Source organism: Pan paniscus, chromosome X, assembly GCF_029289425.2.
Source record: "Pan paniscus chromosome X, NHGRI_mPanPan1-v2.0_pri, whole genome shotgun sequence".
Lineage (NCBI taxonomy): Eukaryota > Metazoa > Chordata > Mammalia > Primates > Hominidae > Pan > Pan paniscus.
In genome coordinates, this window is record NC_073272.2 from 59,349,312 (window position 1) to 59,368,591 (window position 19,280).

The following is a 19,280-nucleotide window of genomic DNA, read 5'->3' on the forward strand; positions in this document are numbered from 1 at the left end:
TCTTGTCTGCCTGTCTTATTTCAAAAAGACAGTCTTCAAGCTCTGAGACTCTTTCCTCTGCTTGGTCTATTCTGGTATCAATACTGGTAACTGCATTGTGAGGTTCTTGTACTGCATTCTTCAGCTCTATCAGGTCACTTAGGCTCCTCTCTATTCTGACTATTCTGGCTTCTGCTCCTGCATTGTTTTATCATGATCCTTAGCTTCTTTGCATTGGGTTGCAATGTGCTCCTCTAGCTCAGCAAAGTTTGCTTTTATCTACATTCTTAAGTCTACTTCTGTCATTTCACTCATCTCTGCCTCAGCCTAGCTCTGAGCCCTTGCTGGAGAAGTGTTGCAGTCATTTGGAAAAACATAGGCACTTGGGCTTTTTGAGTTTTCAGCATTTTTCCGCTGATACTTTCTCATCTTTGTGGGTTTATCTACCTTCGATCTTTGAGGTTGCTGACCTTTGGGTGACGTTTTTGTGGGTGTGTTGTTGTTTTTGTTGTTTGTTTTTCTTTTAACAGTCTGGCCACTTTTCTGTGGGGCTGCTGTGGTTTGCTGGGCTTCCCCTCCGGACCCTAGTGCCTTGGTTTTTCTAGTACCTGGAGATATCACAAGTGAAGTCTGTGAAACAACAAGTATGGCAGCCTGCCCATTCCTCTGAAAGCTCTATCCCAGGGAGCTACTGACCTGTTGCCAGCCCAAACTTGCCTGTATGTGGTGGCTGGAGACCCCAGTTGGGAGGTCTCACCTAGTCAGGAAGAATGGGATTAGAAACCCACTTAAAGAAGCAGTCTGGCAGTGTTTACATAGAGTGTCTTTGCTGTGTTGAGGATCCCTTCAGTCCCCAATCAGTTTGGACTCTCCAGAGCCTGCAGACTGGAATGGCTGAATCACCCAAACAGCAAAGATGGTGGCCTATCTCTCTCCCTGAGCACTCCATCTCAGAGAGAAATTAGAAGTCTGTCCATAGGATACGGGTGGGGGTAGCCAGAGTCCTTAGCTGGGAGGAGCCACCCCACAAGGAGGAATGGATTGGAATCCCATTTAAAGAAGCAGTCTGGCCATACCTCAGTGAAAAGCCATGCTGTTCTGGGGAACCATCTCCGCCCAGGTCGGCTTGAATTCTCCAAAGCCCACAGGCTGGAACTGCTGAGTCATCCAAACAACTAAGGTTGCAGCCCACCCCTTCCCGCAGGGACTCTGTCCTAGGGAGTGATCAAAGCTCTGTCTGTAGAATATGGGTGGATAGGGGTGGCTAGAGGCCCCAGCTGAGAGCGTCTGCCCAGTGTGAAGGAATGGATCAAGGCTCTGCTTAAAGAAACAGTCTCGCCATGCCTCGACAAAACAGCCCTGCTGTGTTGGGGAACTCCCTCTTCCCTTGTTGGCTTGGACTCTCCAAAGCCTGCAGGCTGGAACAGTTGAGTCATCCAAACAACCATGGTGGTGGCCAGACCCTCCATCCAGGCACTCCATCCCGAGGAGAGATCTAAGCTCTGTCTGTAAAATATGGGAAGGCATGGGTAGCTGGAGGCCCCAGCTGAGAAGTCCCACCCCATGAGGAGAAATGGATCAGGGTCCCACTTAAAGCAGCACTCTGGCCATGTTCTGGCAAAGCAGCTGTGCTGTGCTGGGAGGACCCTTCCTCACCCAGACCATTTGGATGCGCCAAAGTCCACAGGCTTGAATGACTGAGTTGACCAAGCAGCAAAGATGGCCCACCCCTCCCTCTGGGGGCTTTGTTCAATCTCAGGCAGGCCCTTCCCTGTTGTTGGTGGCTGGCTGGAATTCCAAGCCAGTTGGTCTTATCTTGTGAGGTGTGATAGAAGTGAGGCCTGCAGACCAATGTTGCTCACTCACTTAGATTCAGACCCCTTCCGAGGGGTATATAGAGACCTCCTGCCTTGCCAAGCATCCCAGGGCCAGAGTATGTAAAGTTCCCAGGTCTCTGTGCATGCATGAGCAGCTGCTCTGCTGACACTCCACACAGTTCTGTGTGTCACACCCAAGGCCCTGGTGGCATGAGTTCATGAGGGGATCTCTAGATCTGAGGGTTGCAAAAAGCCATGGGAGAAGCATGGTTTTCCAGTGTCGCACATTCACTCACCACTTCCCTTGGCTGTGGGTAGGTGTTCCATTGCCTCCGTGTCACTACCAGGTGGGCCATCACCCTGCCTTGCTTTTCTTCATTCTCCATGGCTGTAGTTGTTTTCCTGATCAGTCCCAATGGGAGTACATGGATTTTTCATGCCTTTCGTTCCTCTCCATGAGGAACACACAACACAGCTTCTTCTACTTGGTCATCTTGGCCCCTCCCTAGAATGATTTCCAACTCACAATCTAACATTGCACCCAGAGGAACTAGAAAAACAAGAAAATGTAACTGTAATGCTAGCAGAGAAAAGAAATAACTAAAATCAGAGCATAACTGAATGAAATTAAGACTCACACATCCATACAAATGATCAATGAAACCAAAAGCTATTTGAAAAAATAAACAGTATTGATAGACCATTAGCTAGAATAACAATGAAAAAAGAGAAGATCCAAATAAGCATAATCAGAAATGACAACTATGACATTATAATCAAAGACAAGGAAATATAAAAGGTCCTCAGAGACTATTATGAATATGTGTATGCTCACGAACTAGAAAATCTAGGAAAAAATTATTAAATTCCTGTAAACACAGAAACTTTGAAGTTCAAACCAGAAAGTTATTGAAACTCAGAATAGACCAATAATCAGTTCCAAAATTAAATTAGTAATAAATCCACAACCAACAAAAAAAGCCCTGGGCAAGATTGATTCGCAGATAAATTCTATCAGAACAACAACAATAAGAGAGCTGGTACCAACCTTACTGAATTTTTGCAAAAGTTCAAGGAGGAGGAACTCCTCTCTAACTCATTCTACTAAGCCAGCATCATCCTGATGGCAAAATCTGGGAGAAATATAATGAAAATGATAAAAAATATGGACCAATATGACCAATGAATTTAGACAGGAAAATCCTCAACAAAATACTAGCAAATTGAATTGCTCAGCACATCAAAAAGTTAATTCACCATGATCATGTAGGTTTCATTCCTGGAATGCAAGATTGGGTCGATAAATGCAAACAAATAAATGTAATCCATCCCATAAACAGAATTAAAAACAACTACTATACAATCATCTCGATAGATTCAAAAAATCTTTCAATACAATCCAAAATCCCTTCATGATAAAAACCATCAAAAACTAGGCACCAAAGAAACATACCCCAAAATAATAAGTGTTATCTGTGGCAAAACTATAGCCAATAGCATACCGAATGGGCAAAAGCTGGAAGCATCCCTTTGAGAACTAAAACAAGATAAGGATGCCCCTTCTCACCACTTCTATTTAACATAGTATTGGAAGTCCAAGCCACAGCAACCAGACAAGACAAATAAAAAGGTGTCCAAATAGGAAAAGAAGTCAAACTATCTCTTTTTGCTGATAATATTATTCTATACCCAGAAAACCCTGAAGATTCTGCTAAATGACTCCTAAAACTGACAAGGAATTCAGTAAAAATGAATGTGCAAAAATCAGTGGGATTTCCATATACCAATAACATTCAAGCTGAGAGTCAAATCAAGAACCCAACCCCATGTACAATAGACACAAAATAGATAAAATACCTAGGAATAAATCCAAACAAGGAAACAAAGATCTCTACAAGAAGAATTATATAACTCTGCTGAAAAAAATTCAGAAATGACACAAACTGATGGAAAAACATTCCATGTGAATAAACTGGAAAAATCAACATCGTGAAAATTACCATACTTCCAAAAGCAATTTACATATTCAACACAATTCCTATGAAACTACCAATGTAATTTTTCACAGAATTAGACACAATTATTCTAAAATTCATATGGAATTTAAAAGAGTCTCAATAGCCAAAGTAATCATAAGTTAAAAAACAAACAAAAACAAAGCTGGAGGCATCATTTCACTCAGCTTCAAACTATAATACAAGGCCATACTATACTTCAAGTATAATTTGAAGCATACAAGACAATACCTCAATTTGTGCTACAGAAATAGACACAGAGACCAACGAGACAAAATAGAGAACCCAGAAACAAAGCCACACACCTACAATCATTTGACCTTAAACAAGTTGACAAATATAAGCAGTGGGGAAAGAACTTGCTTTTCAATAAATGGTGCTTGGATAACTGGCTAGCCATATGTAGAAGAATGAAACTGGTCTTTAATGAAAACTTAACTCAATGGATAAAAGCCTTAGATGTAAGACCTGAAACTCTAAAAATACTAAAAGAAAACTTAGGAAATACCCTTCTCAACATCGACCTTAGCAGAGAATTTTTGGCTAAGTCCCCAAAAGCAATTGCAACACAACTCAAAAATAGACAAGTGGGACCTAATTAAATGAAAGAGCTTCTGCACAGAAAGAGAAACTACCACTAGAGTAAACAGATAACCTACAGAATGGGAGAAAATATTCACAAACTATGCAGCCAACAAAGGCCTAATACTCCAATCTATAATGGCTTGTTTTCCAAGATGGTGGACTGGAGGCAGTGTTATATGCCTCTACCACCTAGGAGGATGTAATAGTATGTAGAAGTTCGCATTGTAATTTTTTTCTTGAAGCAATGCAGGAACTTGGGAAAACTGAAAGAATACACAGACCCTTTGAAAGAAGCAGCAGGCTACAACCTACACTACATGCCAGGCAAATATCTGTAAGTCCCCAAAGTGTGAGGTGGACAGACTGCCTTCAGGATACACACCCCCATGAGACAACCTGAAAATCCAGACCATGGGAAAAGGTCTTAACGCTAGACAAGTCTAGAAGGGATTTAGGGTGCAGTAAGAAATATAAAAATAGAAGCAGTGGTGGAAAGTGCCTTGCATGCATTCCCAGTCTCCAGTGCTCATGAGGGAAAGCCATTCCTTGTTATATCTCACAGGGGACCTCGTGTAATTCTAAAAACGAGCTCAAGCAGTGATCACAGGCTGAAAGAAGCTCCCAACAGAATTTCACAGGATAACCTCAAGTGAAGGCAAACTCCCCTGGTCAGAACCCGAAAGATGAGTGGGAAGAGTGCTGCAGCCAGGAGCACAGAAGCCAGGCACCTGGCTTTGCAGGCAGACAGGGAGGGGCATGGCCTAAAAGTTGTCATTGCAGGGAAAGCTTATGGCCTGAGGCAGGTTTGAGTTCTGAGCAAAGGTTGACTGGCACTTAGTTTGCTGCATCTAGGTGAGCACTGCAGGAGTGAGACTCACCTTACCAATTGCATGGGATCTGCATGGGGCTTACTGTTGCTTGCTACTCCTCACTCCCTGCATGAACTCTTCTGTCCAAGAGAGACAGTTACACTAACCTCTGAAACATTACTCCAGTAGCCTGGGGACCACCTCCCAGCCCCCAGAGAGGCCACAGATTGCCCTGCACTTGGAGAGTCATAGCATAGACCCACCTGACCCAGCTGCCACCTTGCTGTGCCCCTCCACCTGACCTGGTAGCTTAACGTAAGAGACAGAAACTTGTGAGAGCATTATGGCCTCACCCATCACCTGAGAAACCAGAATATCTCCCCTGGCAACATAGGGCAAGCACAAATCTCACTGGTACTACTGCATCTGTTGTTCTTTTGCCGTTGCCACCTCCTGGCTGGAGGTCAAGTGACACAGGCCATTATAGTATTCCATGGTGTGGCTAGGACCCAACCCGGTACCAGAAATGAAGGAGTTAACCCTGCAAGACCCACAGCCCCGAACGATGTGACTTCTGTGGATGACACAAACCCCGGACGTTACCTGGGGGATGCTAAAAAGGACAACTCAGGAGGCTGAACAAATCCGGTTCCGGACACAGTCCCATTTACTCCAGATAATTTGTTTCTTGCTATGCTTTCTGTTGTACATTGCATCTCACGTAGGTTACTAATCCTTTTTATGCTCTCACTTTGTCTGCAACCTGTACCTGCTACCTTCTATTGGGCTCATATCTTAGACCTGCCTTTCTTTCGCCCTGTTACCTGGGTAGACACTCCCTTCCCAGCCTATAATAACGTGACTGCTTGGATAGGATGGATAGATTTACTCCCAGTGTGGTCTCTCAGTAATGGCACACATTGGACTAAGGTGCCAGATTGGAACAGGAATTAAATGAAATTTAAAGATGTGTAAGCAGAAACTCAGTTGTATGTAAGAAAACCCAATTCCCCCTGAGAAAGAGAAAGAGCTGGAGTCCTTTAAAAACTAACTGCCTGTTTTTCTGTGGCTAGTGAGTCTTATCTCTTCTCCTTTCCCAGGCATTGTGAAGACCCTGTTTCTCTAGCTGTGCAGCTGCAAGGTCACTAGACAGACAAAATCAAGTCATAAAACATGTTTTTCCTTGAAAAGTAAGAAATGATGTAACGCATATCTCAATTAATTGAATAACTGTCTTTGTTTCTCGCTTCTGTAATATGCCTCCCCCTGTACAGATCTCCCCTTGCCCCACAGAATGCTTAAAAGGTAACTTAGCTCTTTATTCAGGGCTCAGTCCTTCGGATGTTAATCTGACTGGGCTGGTGCACCTAAATAATAAATATCCTCCTGAACCCCATTTGTCTCTCTGATTCCTTAAAAATCCCACTACAAGATAACACTACATATCATTTCACTATCCTCCCACTGCGTGTAAGTTATAAAGGCTCTAACCCTTACTGTGTACCTGCCCAAAGACAAGTATGGCTACATCATGGCAAAGAAAATGCCTTAACAATTTTAGCTGCAGGTAGTCTCAAACCGGGCAATTATTCATAATCACACTGATCAGTGCCTGATTTGCACTGACCATCCATATGTTTTCCTTATGGGAACTAACATTTCCATTACACTCTGAAACGCCATGTTTGTGACACAGGTGCAAGGACAGGCTTGGTTTGCCTCATGTGTCACTAATCACAATGTATCTAATTTAAAAATTCTAGTGTCATGGTATTAAGGAGACAATCTGAGACATTTCTACCAGTCAATTTGACACGCGACTGGCAAGGTTCCTCTGCCCTTGCCACCTTAGAATGTGCCCTGTCCCAGGTCAGACACAAAAGATTCATATTTACACTTATGGCCTTTATAGTCTTAGCCATAGTCATCCTGGCAACTGCTAGCATTGCTGTGGCATCTGTTACTGAATCAGTACAAACAGCTGCTTTTGCAGATAATCTGGCCAAAAATGTGTTTAATGAACTTCTCTTACAGCAAAGTATAGATCAAAAAATTCTTGCATGTCTGCAAGCCATCGAGACTGCTTTAGAATATGTGGGAGAGCAACAAGATGCACTAGCATTCCAGCAACAATTAAACTGTGACTAGGAACATAAACATATCTGCATCACTTCTCTACCATGGAATCAATCAATACATAGTTGGGATGAGGTTGAAAAGCACCTCTGGGGAACCTTTCATGACAATTTAACAGCAGATGGAAAGCAACTTAAAACTAAAATTTTAGAATCCCTTCATGCCATAGATCTACACACCCAACATAGGCCATATGGAAGGGTATACAAGATCATCTCTCCTGCTTAGACCCCTGCTCCTCAGGGTCACTCTTTGGGAAAGAATGTTGCTAATCATACTCATTTTGTTTTATGTTATTTGCTAATTCTAGGATGCAAAGCCAGAATAAGCATAATGACTGCCACACCTGACCTGTTGCTGCACACATCTATGCTCTCCAATCAAAAAAAAACCTGATGCAGAAAACAAAAAATGGGGAGATTTGGGGGTTCAATCAGGCTGGTGGGAAAAATATTAAAGATAGTTATAGTAATAGCCACAATATGTTTTGGAAAGCCTGAGAGTTTGCATAGCTTCAGATTGTCTGGCTGAAGGCAGCCAGAGTCTCTTTGCAGTAGCCAGAGAGCTTAAGGTGCAAATACAAAAGAATGTAGAGTAGTATATCTAACTAACTTGTTTTCCTAAGACCACCCTTTGATGTACCGTGGGTGCTTCATTGCTTTCTACTCAGGAAGTCCACAATATCAATTACCCTCTAATGGTATTTACTCACGACCTTTGTCACTTAATCTTTACTAAATAAATGCAAGTCTCACTCACTGATCGAGGCCACAGTGGCAACTGTTTACAGTACTCTCCAGGGAGTCTGTAAGCGGCTAGAACACTCAGCTAGACTGGCAAAGCAGAATATCTGGGTATCACTGTACTTCATTCATCTGTCGCTGGGTCAGGGTCTGCAGGTCAGACCCCCGCAGTACACTAGTAAATCAACTATGGAAAATAGTATGCAGGTTCCTCAAAACACTAAAAATAGATCTACCATATGATCCAGCAATCCCACCGCTGAGTATACAAACAAAGCAGAAAATAAGCTATACAGCTAGCCAAAAAGGTGAAAGATGTCCAGAAAAATAACTACAAAACACTGCTGAAAGATATCAGAGATGACACAAAGAAGTGGAAAAACACTCCATGCTCATGAACTGGAAGAAGCAATATTATATAAACGGCCAAAAAGCCCAAAGCAATGTACAGATTTGATGCTATTCCTATCAAACTACAAACATAATTCTTCAGAGAATTAGAAAAAAACTAAAATATATATGGAGCCAAAAAAATGGCCCAAATAGCCAAAGCAACCCAAAGCAAAAAAGAACAAAGGTGGAAGAATCACACTACTTGACTTCAAAAAATACTATAAAGCCGCATTAAGCAAAATAGCTTGGTACTGTACAAAAGCAGACACATAGACCAATAGAACAGAATATAAAACTCAGAAATAAAGCCATACACCAACAACCATCTGAACTTCAGCAACACTGACAAAAACAAGCAATGGGGAAAGAAGTCACTATTCAATAAATGGTGCTGGGATAGCTGGCTGGTGACATGCAGATTGATGCTGGACCCCTACCTTTCACCATATACAAAAAAAAAATTTAAACTTAAGATCTCAAACTATAAAAATCCTAGAAGACAACCTAGGAAATACTATTCTCAACATTGGCTTTGGCAAAATTTTTTGGCTAAAACCTCAAAAACAATTGCAACAAAAACAAAAATAGACAAGTGGGATGTAATTAAACTAAAGAGCTTCTGCACAGCCAAAGAAAGTATCAATAGAGCAAACAGACAATGTACATAATAGGAGGAGATATCTGCAAACTCTGCATCCAACAAAGGCCTAATATCCCAAATCTATATGAAACTTAAATCAGCAAGCAAAAACCAAATAACCCCATGAAAAAGTGGGCAAATTATATTAATGGTCAGTTCTCAAAAGAAGATATAAAAGTGGCCAACAAACATATTAAAAAATGCTCAGCATCACTAATCATCAGAGAAATGCAAATCAATATCACAATGAGATACCATACAACACCAGTCAGAATGACTATTATTAAAAATTCAAAAAACCAACAGATAATGGAGAGGCTGCAGAGAAAAGGGATAGTGGAAATGTAAATTCGTTCAGCCACTGTGAAAAGTAGTTTGGAGATTTCTCAAAAAACCTAAAACAGAGCTGCCATTCAACCCAGCAATCCTATTAACATGTATATACTCAGAAGAAAACAGTCTACCAAAAAAACACAGGGGCTCATATGTTCATAGCTGCACTAGGCACAATAGCAAAAACATGGAATCAACCCAGGTGCCCATAAATGGTAGATTAGATAAAGAAAATATGGGACATATACACTATGGAGCACTGTGCAGCCATGAAAAAGAATGAAATCATGTACTTTCTAGTAACGTGGATGGAGCTGGAGGCCATAATCTTAAGCAAATTAACTGAAGAACAGAAAACCAAATTATTCATTTTCTCACTTATAAGTGGGAGGTAAGCATTGAGCACACATGGACATAAATATGGGAACAATAGTCACTGTGGACAACTGGACAGTGGAGGGAGGGGGTCGGTTAAAAAACTACTTATTGGGTACTATTCTCACTACCAGGGTGATGGGATGCATACTCCAAACCTCAGCATCCACCATCACATGGTATTTCCATGGGACAAATCTGCACATGTACCCCTCTATCTAAAATAAATGTTAAAAAATAAAATAAAAAATAAATTTGCATGGCCATGTGTATTGCAGCACTATTTAAAATAGCCAAAATATGGAATCAATGTAAGTGTCTATCTATCAATGAATTGGTAAAGAACATGTGCTATACATACACAGAGGAATACTATTCAACCATAAAAAGTAAAATCCTGTCATTTGCAGCAGCATGGTTGGAACAGGAGGCCATTATGCTAATTGAATAAGCTTGTCACAGAAAGACAAATATTGCATGTTCTTACTCATATTTGGGAACCAAATATGTAAATCTCATGAAGGTAGAAAGATAGATACTATAGGTTGGGAATGGATGGGGGTTAATATTGAGAGGCTTATTAATGGGTACGAAAATACATCTAGGTAGAAGGAATAACTGCTAGTGTTAGATAGCACAGTAAGATGATTATAGTTAACAATAATTTATTGTATATTTCCAAATAGCTACAAAAGATTTGAAATATCCCCAACCAAGAAAAGATACATTTGACATAATAAATATTCTAATTACCCTGATTTAATAATTACACATCAGATGTATGCATCAATAAATCACAATGTACCACATAAATATGTACAATTGTTATGTATCAGTTAAAGTAAAAGACAAACAGCCAACAGGTATATAAAACCTGTTTGATATTACTAATTATGAGGAAAATGAAAATAAAAAACAAAATCAATATCATCTACCCCAGTTAAAATGATACTATTAAAAAGATAGCAAATAAGAGATGCTGGCAAGGATGCAGAGAAAGGGGAACGCACCTACACTGTTGGTAGGGATGTAAATTAGCACAGTCACTATGAAAAACAGTATGGAGGTTCCTTAAAAAAATTAAAACTACCATACAATCCATAAATTCTACTGCTGGGTATATATCCAAAAGCAAGAAATTTAGTCTAGCAAAGAGACATTTGCACACCCATGTTTATTTGCAGCCCTATTCACAACAGCCTAGATACAGAATCAACCTAAGTGTCCATCAACAGTAAAATGGATTTAAAAATATGGCATATGTATACAATGGATTATTATTCATCTTTAAAAAATAAAATCCAAGCATTTGCAGGAACACAGATGGAACTGGAGTATAGTATGTTAACCAAAACCAGCCAAGCACAGCAATACAAATATCACGTTTTCACTCGTATGTGGGAGCGAAAAAACTGATCTAATGGAAGTAAAGAGTAGAATGGTGAATGTCAGAGGTGGGGAAGGGTAGTGGCGGAGGAGGAATAAAGAATGGTTGGTTTATGGGTAAAAAAATCAGGTAAGTAGAAGGAATAAGTTATGTTGTTCAATAGCACAGTAGGGCAACTATACCTAACAATAATGTATTGCATATTTCAAAATGGCTAGAAGAGAACCTTTGAAATGTTCTCCACATAAAAGAATGATAATTGTTTGAGGTGATAGGTACCCCAATTGCCCTTATTTGATCATTACATAGTGTATGGATGTATCAAAGTATCACATGTACTCTGAAAATATGTGCAATTACTATGTATCAATTTTAAAAAGCAGGCTTCAAGATGGCTGGCTGAAGGTGTCAGGGCTCACTTTTTCCACAAAGATGGACCCAAACAGCAAGTAGATAACCACATGTTGATTAGAGCTTCGGAACACTAGAATTCCATATAGAAGTGACAGGTAACCTATGAGGTATAAAAGCAGAAGAAAGCAAAGTAGCTGGCCTGGCTGGGATTGACTCAGAGCCAGGAAGAACTCCCTTTTGCAAGGAAAATAGAGGGATACCCAGTGGTCCACATTCTCAATGTGGACTCCTACAATCATAGCCACAGAAGAAAAACTTGGCCTACATGGGCCCTGAGGACCATATAAGAAGGTGCCTGGTGTACATATGATGGCACTTGTCCAGAAAGAGTTCATGTTGGGTTCCATAAACACACTGAGATTCAAGTACAATTATGAGAGCCCAGCCCCTGCTAGACTACATCCTGCCCTGGAACCCAACATCCCCTGCATCTCCACATCCCTGGAGCCCTGTTGATATTCCCCTATGTTCAAATGGAGGTCTACAGCAACACAACATCAGCTGGACCCAGTGGTGAGGATGGTTTCTCAGCAGTCTAGCCTACACAGTGTCCAACATTCCAGATAATAGGCAGTGTAATGCACTAGAAAATCTGCCCATAGGACAAAAGGAGCCAAAACTTGCACTTCCCATAGCCTTACAGCTGCCCTTGGGTGGTTACTGCTAATGACAGCAATCCTATCCCTTCCAGCATCTGGGCCACTACACACCTGCATGCAAATTCAGGGAACCTGAGGACTGGCCCACTGATGCACTTACTGAGGCCTGAAGAAAGGCCTACATCACTGACCACCACTGGCACTCAGGCATGCCATTGTGGGGTAAGAAAAAGCCTGCCCCATTCATTGCTACTGCCTCTGGCACATAAGCATGCTGTCTGAAGGACTACAGAAGTGCATGCTCTGCCTGTCACATTCAGCACACACACAGACAGGCTCTTCCCTCCTGCCACTGCCACTAATAATGCCCACATACATTATCCAGGGGCTGGAGGCTAACCCATTCTGTCTATGGGTACCCTCCATTGAGGGGCCTGAGGGCAGGCCCTCTCCACCTACCACAGCTGGTACAGAAACTCGTGCCCCCACACAGTGTCTAGTGACCTGGGAAATGACTCACCACACCCTACACCCCATCCTGGATACTAAGGACAGGCTCATCTACACCCATAACCACCATTGATGGTACCCCACATACACAGCCCTAGGGATTAAGGATTGGCATGCCTAGCCTGTTGTCACCACTACTAGTGACCCAGAACCATCCTGCTTGGCATGACGATACCAAACAAAGCTTTGCCATAGTCTCCACTAACAACCACATCTCATCCCAAAGAAATCATATGAAAACTACAATTCTGTGCTCACCCAAAATCAGCGCCAAAGAATCCTACCCAACCAAGACTATAGATAAATCTTTTAAAAAAAGATAATTCATAAGATTGAAACGAACAACTAATACCAGTAGTGCAGATATCTACATAAAGACAAAAGAAACATAAAAAAGTGAGAAAACATGACACCTGCAAAGCAACACAATAATTTTCCAGTAATGGGTTTCAAATAAAAGACAATCTATGAAATTCCTCAAAACTAATTCAAAATAATAGTCTTCAAACAGTTCAGTTAAATAAAAGAGAATACACATGAACAATATAAAGACATAAGAAAAAAATTCCTGATCTGAATAGAAAATGCCAAAGATAGATAAATTCCATAAAAAACAGAATCCCTGTTACTAAAGAATTCCATGAATGAAATAAAAGTACAATCAAGAGCTTCAATAATAGACAAGAACAACTGAAGAAATAATTTTTGAAAAGGAGAAGACAGATCTTTTGAAATAACCCTGTCAGACAATTTTTAAAAAGAAGAAAAAAAGCCAATGTGACATATGAGATATAATAAAGTGGTGAAATATTCATTTTCTGAGTTCTAGAAAGAGAAGAGATGAGCAAAGGCAGAGAAAAACTATTTAACAAAATAATAGCTGAAAACTTCCCAACTCTTGCAAGAGATGCAGACATCCAGATATAGGAAGCTCAACAATCCCCAAATATATTCAACCTAAAAAGTTTTCTCCAAGGTGCATTATAGATAAACTATCAAAAGTAAAAAACACTCCTAAAAGCAGCAAGAAAAAAGTGTCAAGTAACATGTAAGGAAATCTCCATCAGACAAAGAGTGAATTTATCATCAGAAACCCAATAGGCCTGTGTTAGGCCATTCTTGCACCACTATAAAGAAATACCAGAGACTGTGTAATTTATAAAGAAAAGAAGTTTAATTGGCTTACAGTTCTGCAGGCTGTACAGAAAGCATGGACTGGTATCTGCTCAGCTTCTTAAGAGGCCTCAGGGAGTTTTTACTCATGGCAAAAGGTGAAGCAGGATAGGGCACATCACATGGCAAAAGCAGTAGCAAGATGGGGGGAGGTGTTACACTGTTAAATAACATTTCTGATGATAACTCACTCACTATTATAAGAACTAAGACATTCATAAGGGATCTGCTCCCGTAATCCAATCACCTCCCACCAAACCCCACGTCCAACATTGGGGATAACATTTCAACACGAGATTTGGGTAAGAACAAATATCCAACTATATTACTCTGCCCCTGGCCCCTCAAATATCATGTTTCTCTCCCATTGAAAAATACAATCATGCCTTCCAAATAGTTCCCCAAAGTCTTAGCTCATTCTAGCATTAACTTAAATGTTCCAGGTCCAAGTCCAAAGTCTCATCTGAGACTCATCTCCTTTCACTCATGAGCCTGTAAAATAAAATAAAAAAAAAGTTATTTACTTCCAAGTTGCAATGGAGATGCAGTCATTAGGTAAACATTCCCATTCCAAAGAAAGAAACGGCCAAAAGAAAGGGGCAATGGGCCCCATGTATGTCTGAAACCAAGAAGGAGAGTCATTAAATCTTAAACCTCTAAAATAGTCTCCTTTGACTCCATATCTTGCATCCAGGGCACATTGGTACAAGGGAGTGGGCTCCCAAGGTCTTGGGCAGCTCTGCCCATGTGGCTTTTCCACATTAAGTTTGCAAGCTGCCAGTGGATCTACCATTCCAGAGGCTGGAGTGTGGCAGGCCCCTTCCCACAGCTCCATTAGGCAGTGCCCCACAGGGGACTCTGTGTGGGGTATCCAACCACATATTTTCTCTTGGCACTATCCTCACAGAGATTTGCTGTGAGGGCTGTGCCCTGGAAGCAGGCTTCTGTCTGGGCACCCAGGCTTTCTCATACATCCTCTGAAATCAAGGTAGAGGCTGTCAAGCCTTCACTGTTGCACTCTGCATGCCCACTGGTGTAATACCACATGGAATATACCAAGACTCAAGACTTGCATTCTCCAAAGTGGCAGTTCAAACTGTACCTGGGCCTCTTTGATCCCTGGCTTGAGCTGAAGTAGATAAAATATGGAAAGCAGTGTCCTGAAGCTGTGCAGGGCAGTAGAGCCCTGGGTCTGGCCTATGAAACCATTATTCCTCCTAGGCCTCTGGGATGGTGATGGGAGGAGCTGCCATAAAGGTCTCTGAAATTCCTTCAAAATCTTTTTGGATATTAGCACTTGGCTCCCTTTTAGTTATACAAATATCTATAGCAAGTGGTTGTTTCACAGCCTGCTTAAATTCCTCTTCCAAAAAACACTTTTTCTTTCTTTGCTATATGACTTGCCTGCAAATTGTCCAAACTTTTATGCTCTGCTTCCTGTTTAAATATAAATTCCAACTTTAAGTAATTTATTTGCTCCCACACATGAGAATATGCTGTTAGAAGCAGCCAGGCCACATCTTTAATGCTTTGCTGCTTTGAAATTTCTTCTGCCAGATACTCTGTCATCATACTCCAGTTCAATCTTCCAAATATTCCTAGAGCATGAACACAATGCAGCCAAGCCCTTGACTAAGGCATAACATGGGTGACCTTTGCTCCAGTTCCCAATAAGTTCCTCATTTCCATCTAAGACCTTGGCAGCCTAGACTTCACTGTCCATTTCACTATCAGCATTTGGTCACAACCATTTAACCAGTTTCTAAGAAGTTCCAAACTTTCCCTCATCTTTCTGTCTTCTTCTGAGGCTCCCAAACTCATCCAATATCTGCCTGTCACCTAATTCTAAAGCTGCTTCCATATTTTCAGGTCTCTCTGTAGTAATGCTTCACCCCTTAGTACCAATTTTCTGTGTTAGGCCATTCTTACATTGCTATAAAAAATGCCTGACACTGGGTAATATATAAATAATAGAAATTTAATTGGCTCATGGTTCTGCAGGCTATACAGAAAGCATGGCACCAGCATCTGTTTGGCTTCTAGGGAGGCCTCAGGAAGCTTTTATTCATGGCAGAAGGTGAATCAGGAGAAGACACATTACATGGCAAAAGCAGGAGCAAGAGGAAGTGGGTAGGTGCCAGATACTTCTAAATACAAGATCTCATGCAAACTCACTCACTATTAAAAGGACAGCACTAAGTCATTCATGAGGGATCTGCCACCAAGACCCAATCACCTCCCACCAGGCCCTACCTCCAATATTGGGGAATACATTTCAACATCAGATTTGCGTGGGGTCAAATATCCAAGTATATCAAGGCTAAAAGAGAATGGAATGATATATTCAAAGGACCAAAAGAAGAAAACTTACCAACCAATAACACTATACCCAGCCTTGCTATCCCTCCAGAAATGATGAAGGAATAAATTATTTCTCAGACAGGCAAAAGCTTTGAAAAATGATCACCCTCAGACCAGTCCAAGAGGAAACAGTTAAGGAAGTTCTACATCTCTACACAAAAGTATGATATCTATCATCATGAAAACACATAAACGTGTAAAACTTACTTGTAGAGCAGACACACAAATGAGAAATAAAATGGAGACAAATGTTATCATTACAAAATCTACTACATTGTAACATAAACAATAAAAGAGGGAGAAAACCAAAGATATACAAAACAATTTGAAAACCATTAGTAAAATTGCAGGAGTAAGACATCACCTATCAATAATAGCCTTGAATGTAAACAGTTTAAATGCCCCAATTAAAACTCATAAACTGACTGAATGGATTGAAAAAAAAGACTCAAATACGTGTTGCCTACAGGAGGCTCACTTCACCTGTAAAGACACATATGGACTGAAAGTGAAAGGATGAAAAAAAGAATATTCCATGCAAATGATAACCACAAGTGTGCAGAGGTAGTTATACTTCTATCAAACAAAATAAACATTAAGTCAAAAAATATAAAAAGACACAAAGAATATTATCATATAACGATAAAAGGATCAACTCAGCAAGATAATATAACAATTGTAAATATGTATACACCAAACACTGAAATACCCAGATATATAAAGCAAAGATAATTAGAGCTAAAGAAAGACATACATCCCAATACAGTAATAGTTGGGGAGTTTAACACCTGACATATCATTGGAAAGATTGTCTAGACAGAAAATAGCAGAGACTCACTAGGATTAATCAGCACTATAGACAAAATGAACATAACAAACATTTACAGAACATTTCATACAACAAATACAAAATACACATTCTTCTCATTAGCTCATTGAACACTCTCCAGGACAGACCATATGTGAGGCCACAAAGCAAGTTTCAACAAAGTGTTAAAAACAAAAATCATATCAAGTATCTTCTCAGAACACATTGAAATAAAAAGTCAAAAAGAAAAAATTTGGAAACTACAGAAATAAAAAAAAAACGTGCTCCCAAACAATCATTGGATAAATAAAGAAATTAAGAAAAAACAATCTTGAAACAAATTAAAAACACAACAAAAAATATGTGACACAGAAAAGAAGTATGAAGAGGAAAGTTTATAGGAGTATATACCTACATCCAAAATGTGGAAAGATTTCAAGTATTCAACCTAATAATGAAGCTCAAGGAATGAAAATAAAATAATAATCCAAACCTAAAATTAGTAGAAGGTAGAAATATCAGAACAGAAGTAAACAAAATAAGGACTAAATAAACAATGCAAAGGATAGAAGAATTAAAAAGTTGGTTCTACAAAAAAAATAAAAAAATTATGAACTCCTAACTCTAATAAACAATAATAAAAGAAAACTCAAATAAAATTAGAAATGAAAAATAAAACAAAGACATGACAACTAATAGTATGGAAATATAATAGGTCATTAGAGACAATTCAAACTATTGTACTAGTCCATCTTCATGCCGCTATAAACAATTGCCTGAGAATGAGTAATTTACAATGAAAAGATGTTTAATTGACTCACCGTTCTGCAGAGCTGCAGAGGCCTCAGGAAATTAACAATCATGGCAGAAGGAGAAGCAAATATGTCCTTCTTCTTATGGCAGTAGAATGGGGAAGAATGAGTGCCCACCAAAGGGCCTCTTATAAAACCATCAGATCTCGTGAGAACTAACTCACTATCACAAGAACAGGATGGGGAGAACCACCCCCATGATTCAATTATCTCCACGTGGTCATCCCTTGACACATGGGGATTATTGCAATTCAAGATGAAATTCTGGGTGGGGACACAGCCAAACCATAATATTCTACCACTAGGCCCTCCCAAATCTCATGTCCTCACAATTCAAAACACAATCACACCCTTCCAACAGTCCCCTAAAATATTAACTCATTCCAGTATTAACTCAAAAGTCCAAGTCCAAAGTCTCATCTGAGACAAGGCAAGTCCATTCCACCTATGAGCCTGTAAAATCAAAAGCAAGTGGTTACTTCCTATATAAAATAGGTACAGGCATTGGATAAATACATCTGTTCCAAACGGGAGAAACTGGCCAAAACAAAGGGGTTAGAGCCCCCATGTAATCATTAAACCTTAAAGTTCCAAAATAATCTCCTTTGATTCCATGTCTCACATCCAGGTCATGCTGATGCAAGAGGTGGGCTCCCATGGTCTTGGGCAGCTCCGTCCCTGTTGCTTTGCAGGGCACAGCCCCACTCCTGGCTGCTTTCACTGGCTGGTTTTGAGTGTCTGTGGCTTTTCCAGGTGCACTGTGCAAGCTGTCAGTGGCTCCACAATTCTGGAGTCTGGAGGATGGTGGCCCTCTTCTCATAGCTCCATTAGGCAGTGCTCCAGTGGAGATTCTGTGTGGGGGCTTCAACCCCACATTTCCCTTCCACACTACCTTAGCAGAGGTTTTTCATGAGGGCTCTGCCCCTGTATCACACTTCTGCCTGGACATTGAGGCATTCCCATACATCCTCTGACATCTAGGGGGAGGTTCTAAAACCTCAATTATTGACTTCTGTCTACCCACAGGCTCAACATCATGTGAAAGCTGTCAAGGCTTGGGGCTTGTACCCTCTGAAGCCATGGCCCGAGCTGTACCTTGGCCCCTTTTAGCCATGGCTGGGACACAGGGCACCAAGTCTTGAGACTGCACAAAGCAGTAAGACTAGGAGGCCAGGCCTCTGGGCCTGTGATGGGAGGTACTGCCATGAAGACCTCTGATATGCCCTGGAGACCATTTCCCCATTGTTTTGGAGATTTACCCTTGGCTCTTCATTACTTATGCAAATTTCTGCAGCCAGCTTGAATTACTCCCCAGAAAATGGGTTTCTCTTTTCTATCACATCATCAGGCTGCAAATTTTCTGAACTTTTATGATCTGCTTCCCTTTTAAC

At 40.6% G+C, this 19,280-nt stretch overlaps 1 protein-coding gene across 2 annotated transcripts in view; it reads right to left on the bottom strand.

The window, feature by feature from the left end:
- ZXDA (zinc finger X-linked duplicated A) overlaps positions 1-19,280 on the bottom strand; it is a 70,749-nt gene that overhangs the window by 30,153 nt on the left and 21,316 nt on the right. The window contains exon 2 of one of the 2 annotated variants that reach the window (XM_034949661.3): positions 13,888-14,400. The exons of the other annotated variant lie outside the window; for it this stretch is intronic. Within the exon in view, the coding sequence (XP_034805552.1) occupies positions 14,389-14,400 (12 nt within the window). The 3' untranslated portion in view covers positions 13,888-14,388. Of the gene's footprint in view, positions 1-13,887; positions 14,401-19,280 lie in introns of those variants that run through there. 2 annotated transcript variants of the gene reach the window in all.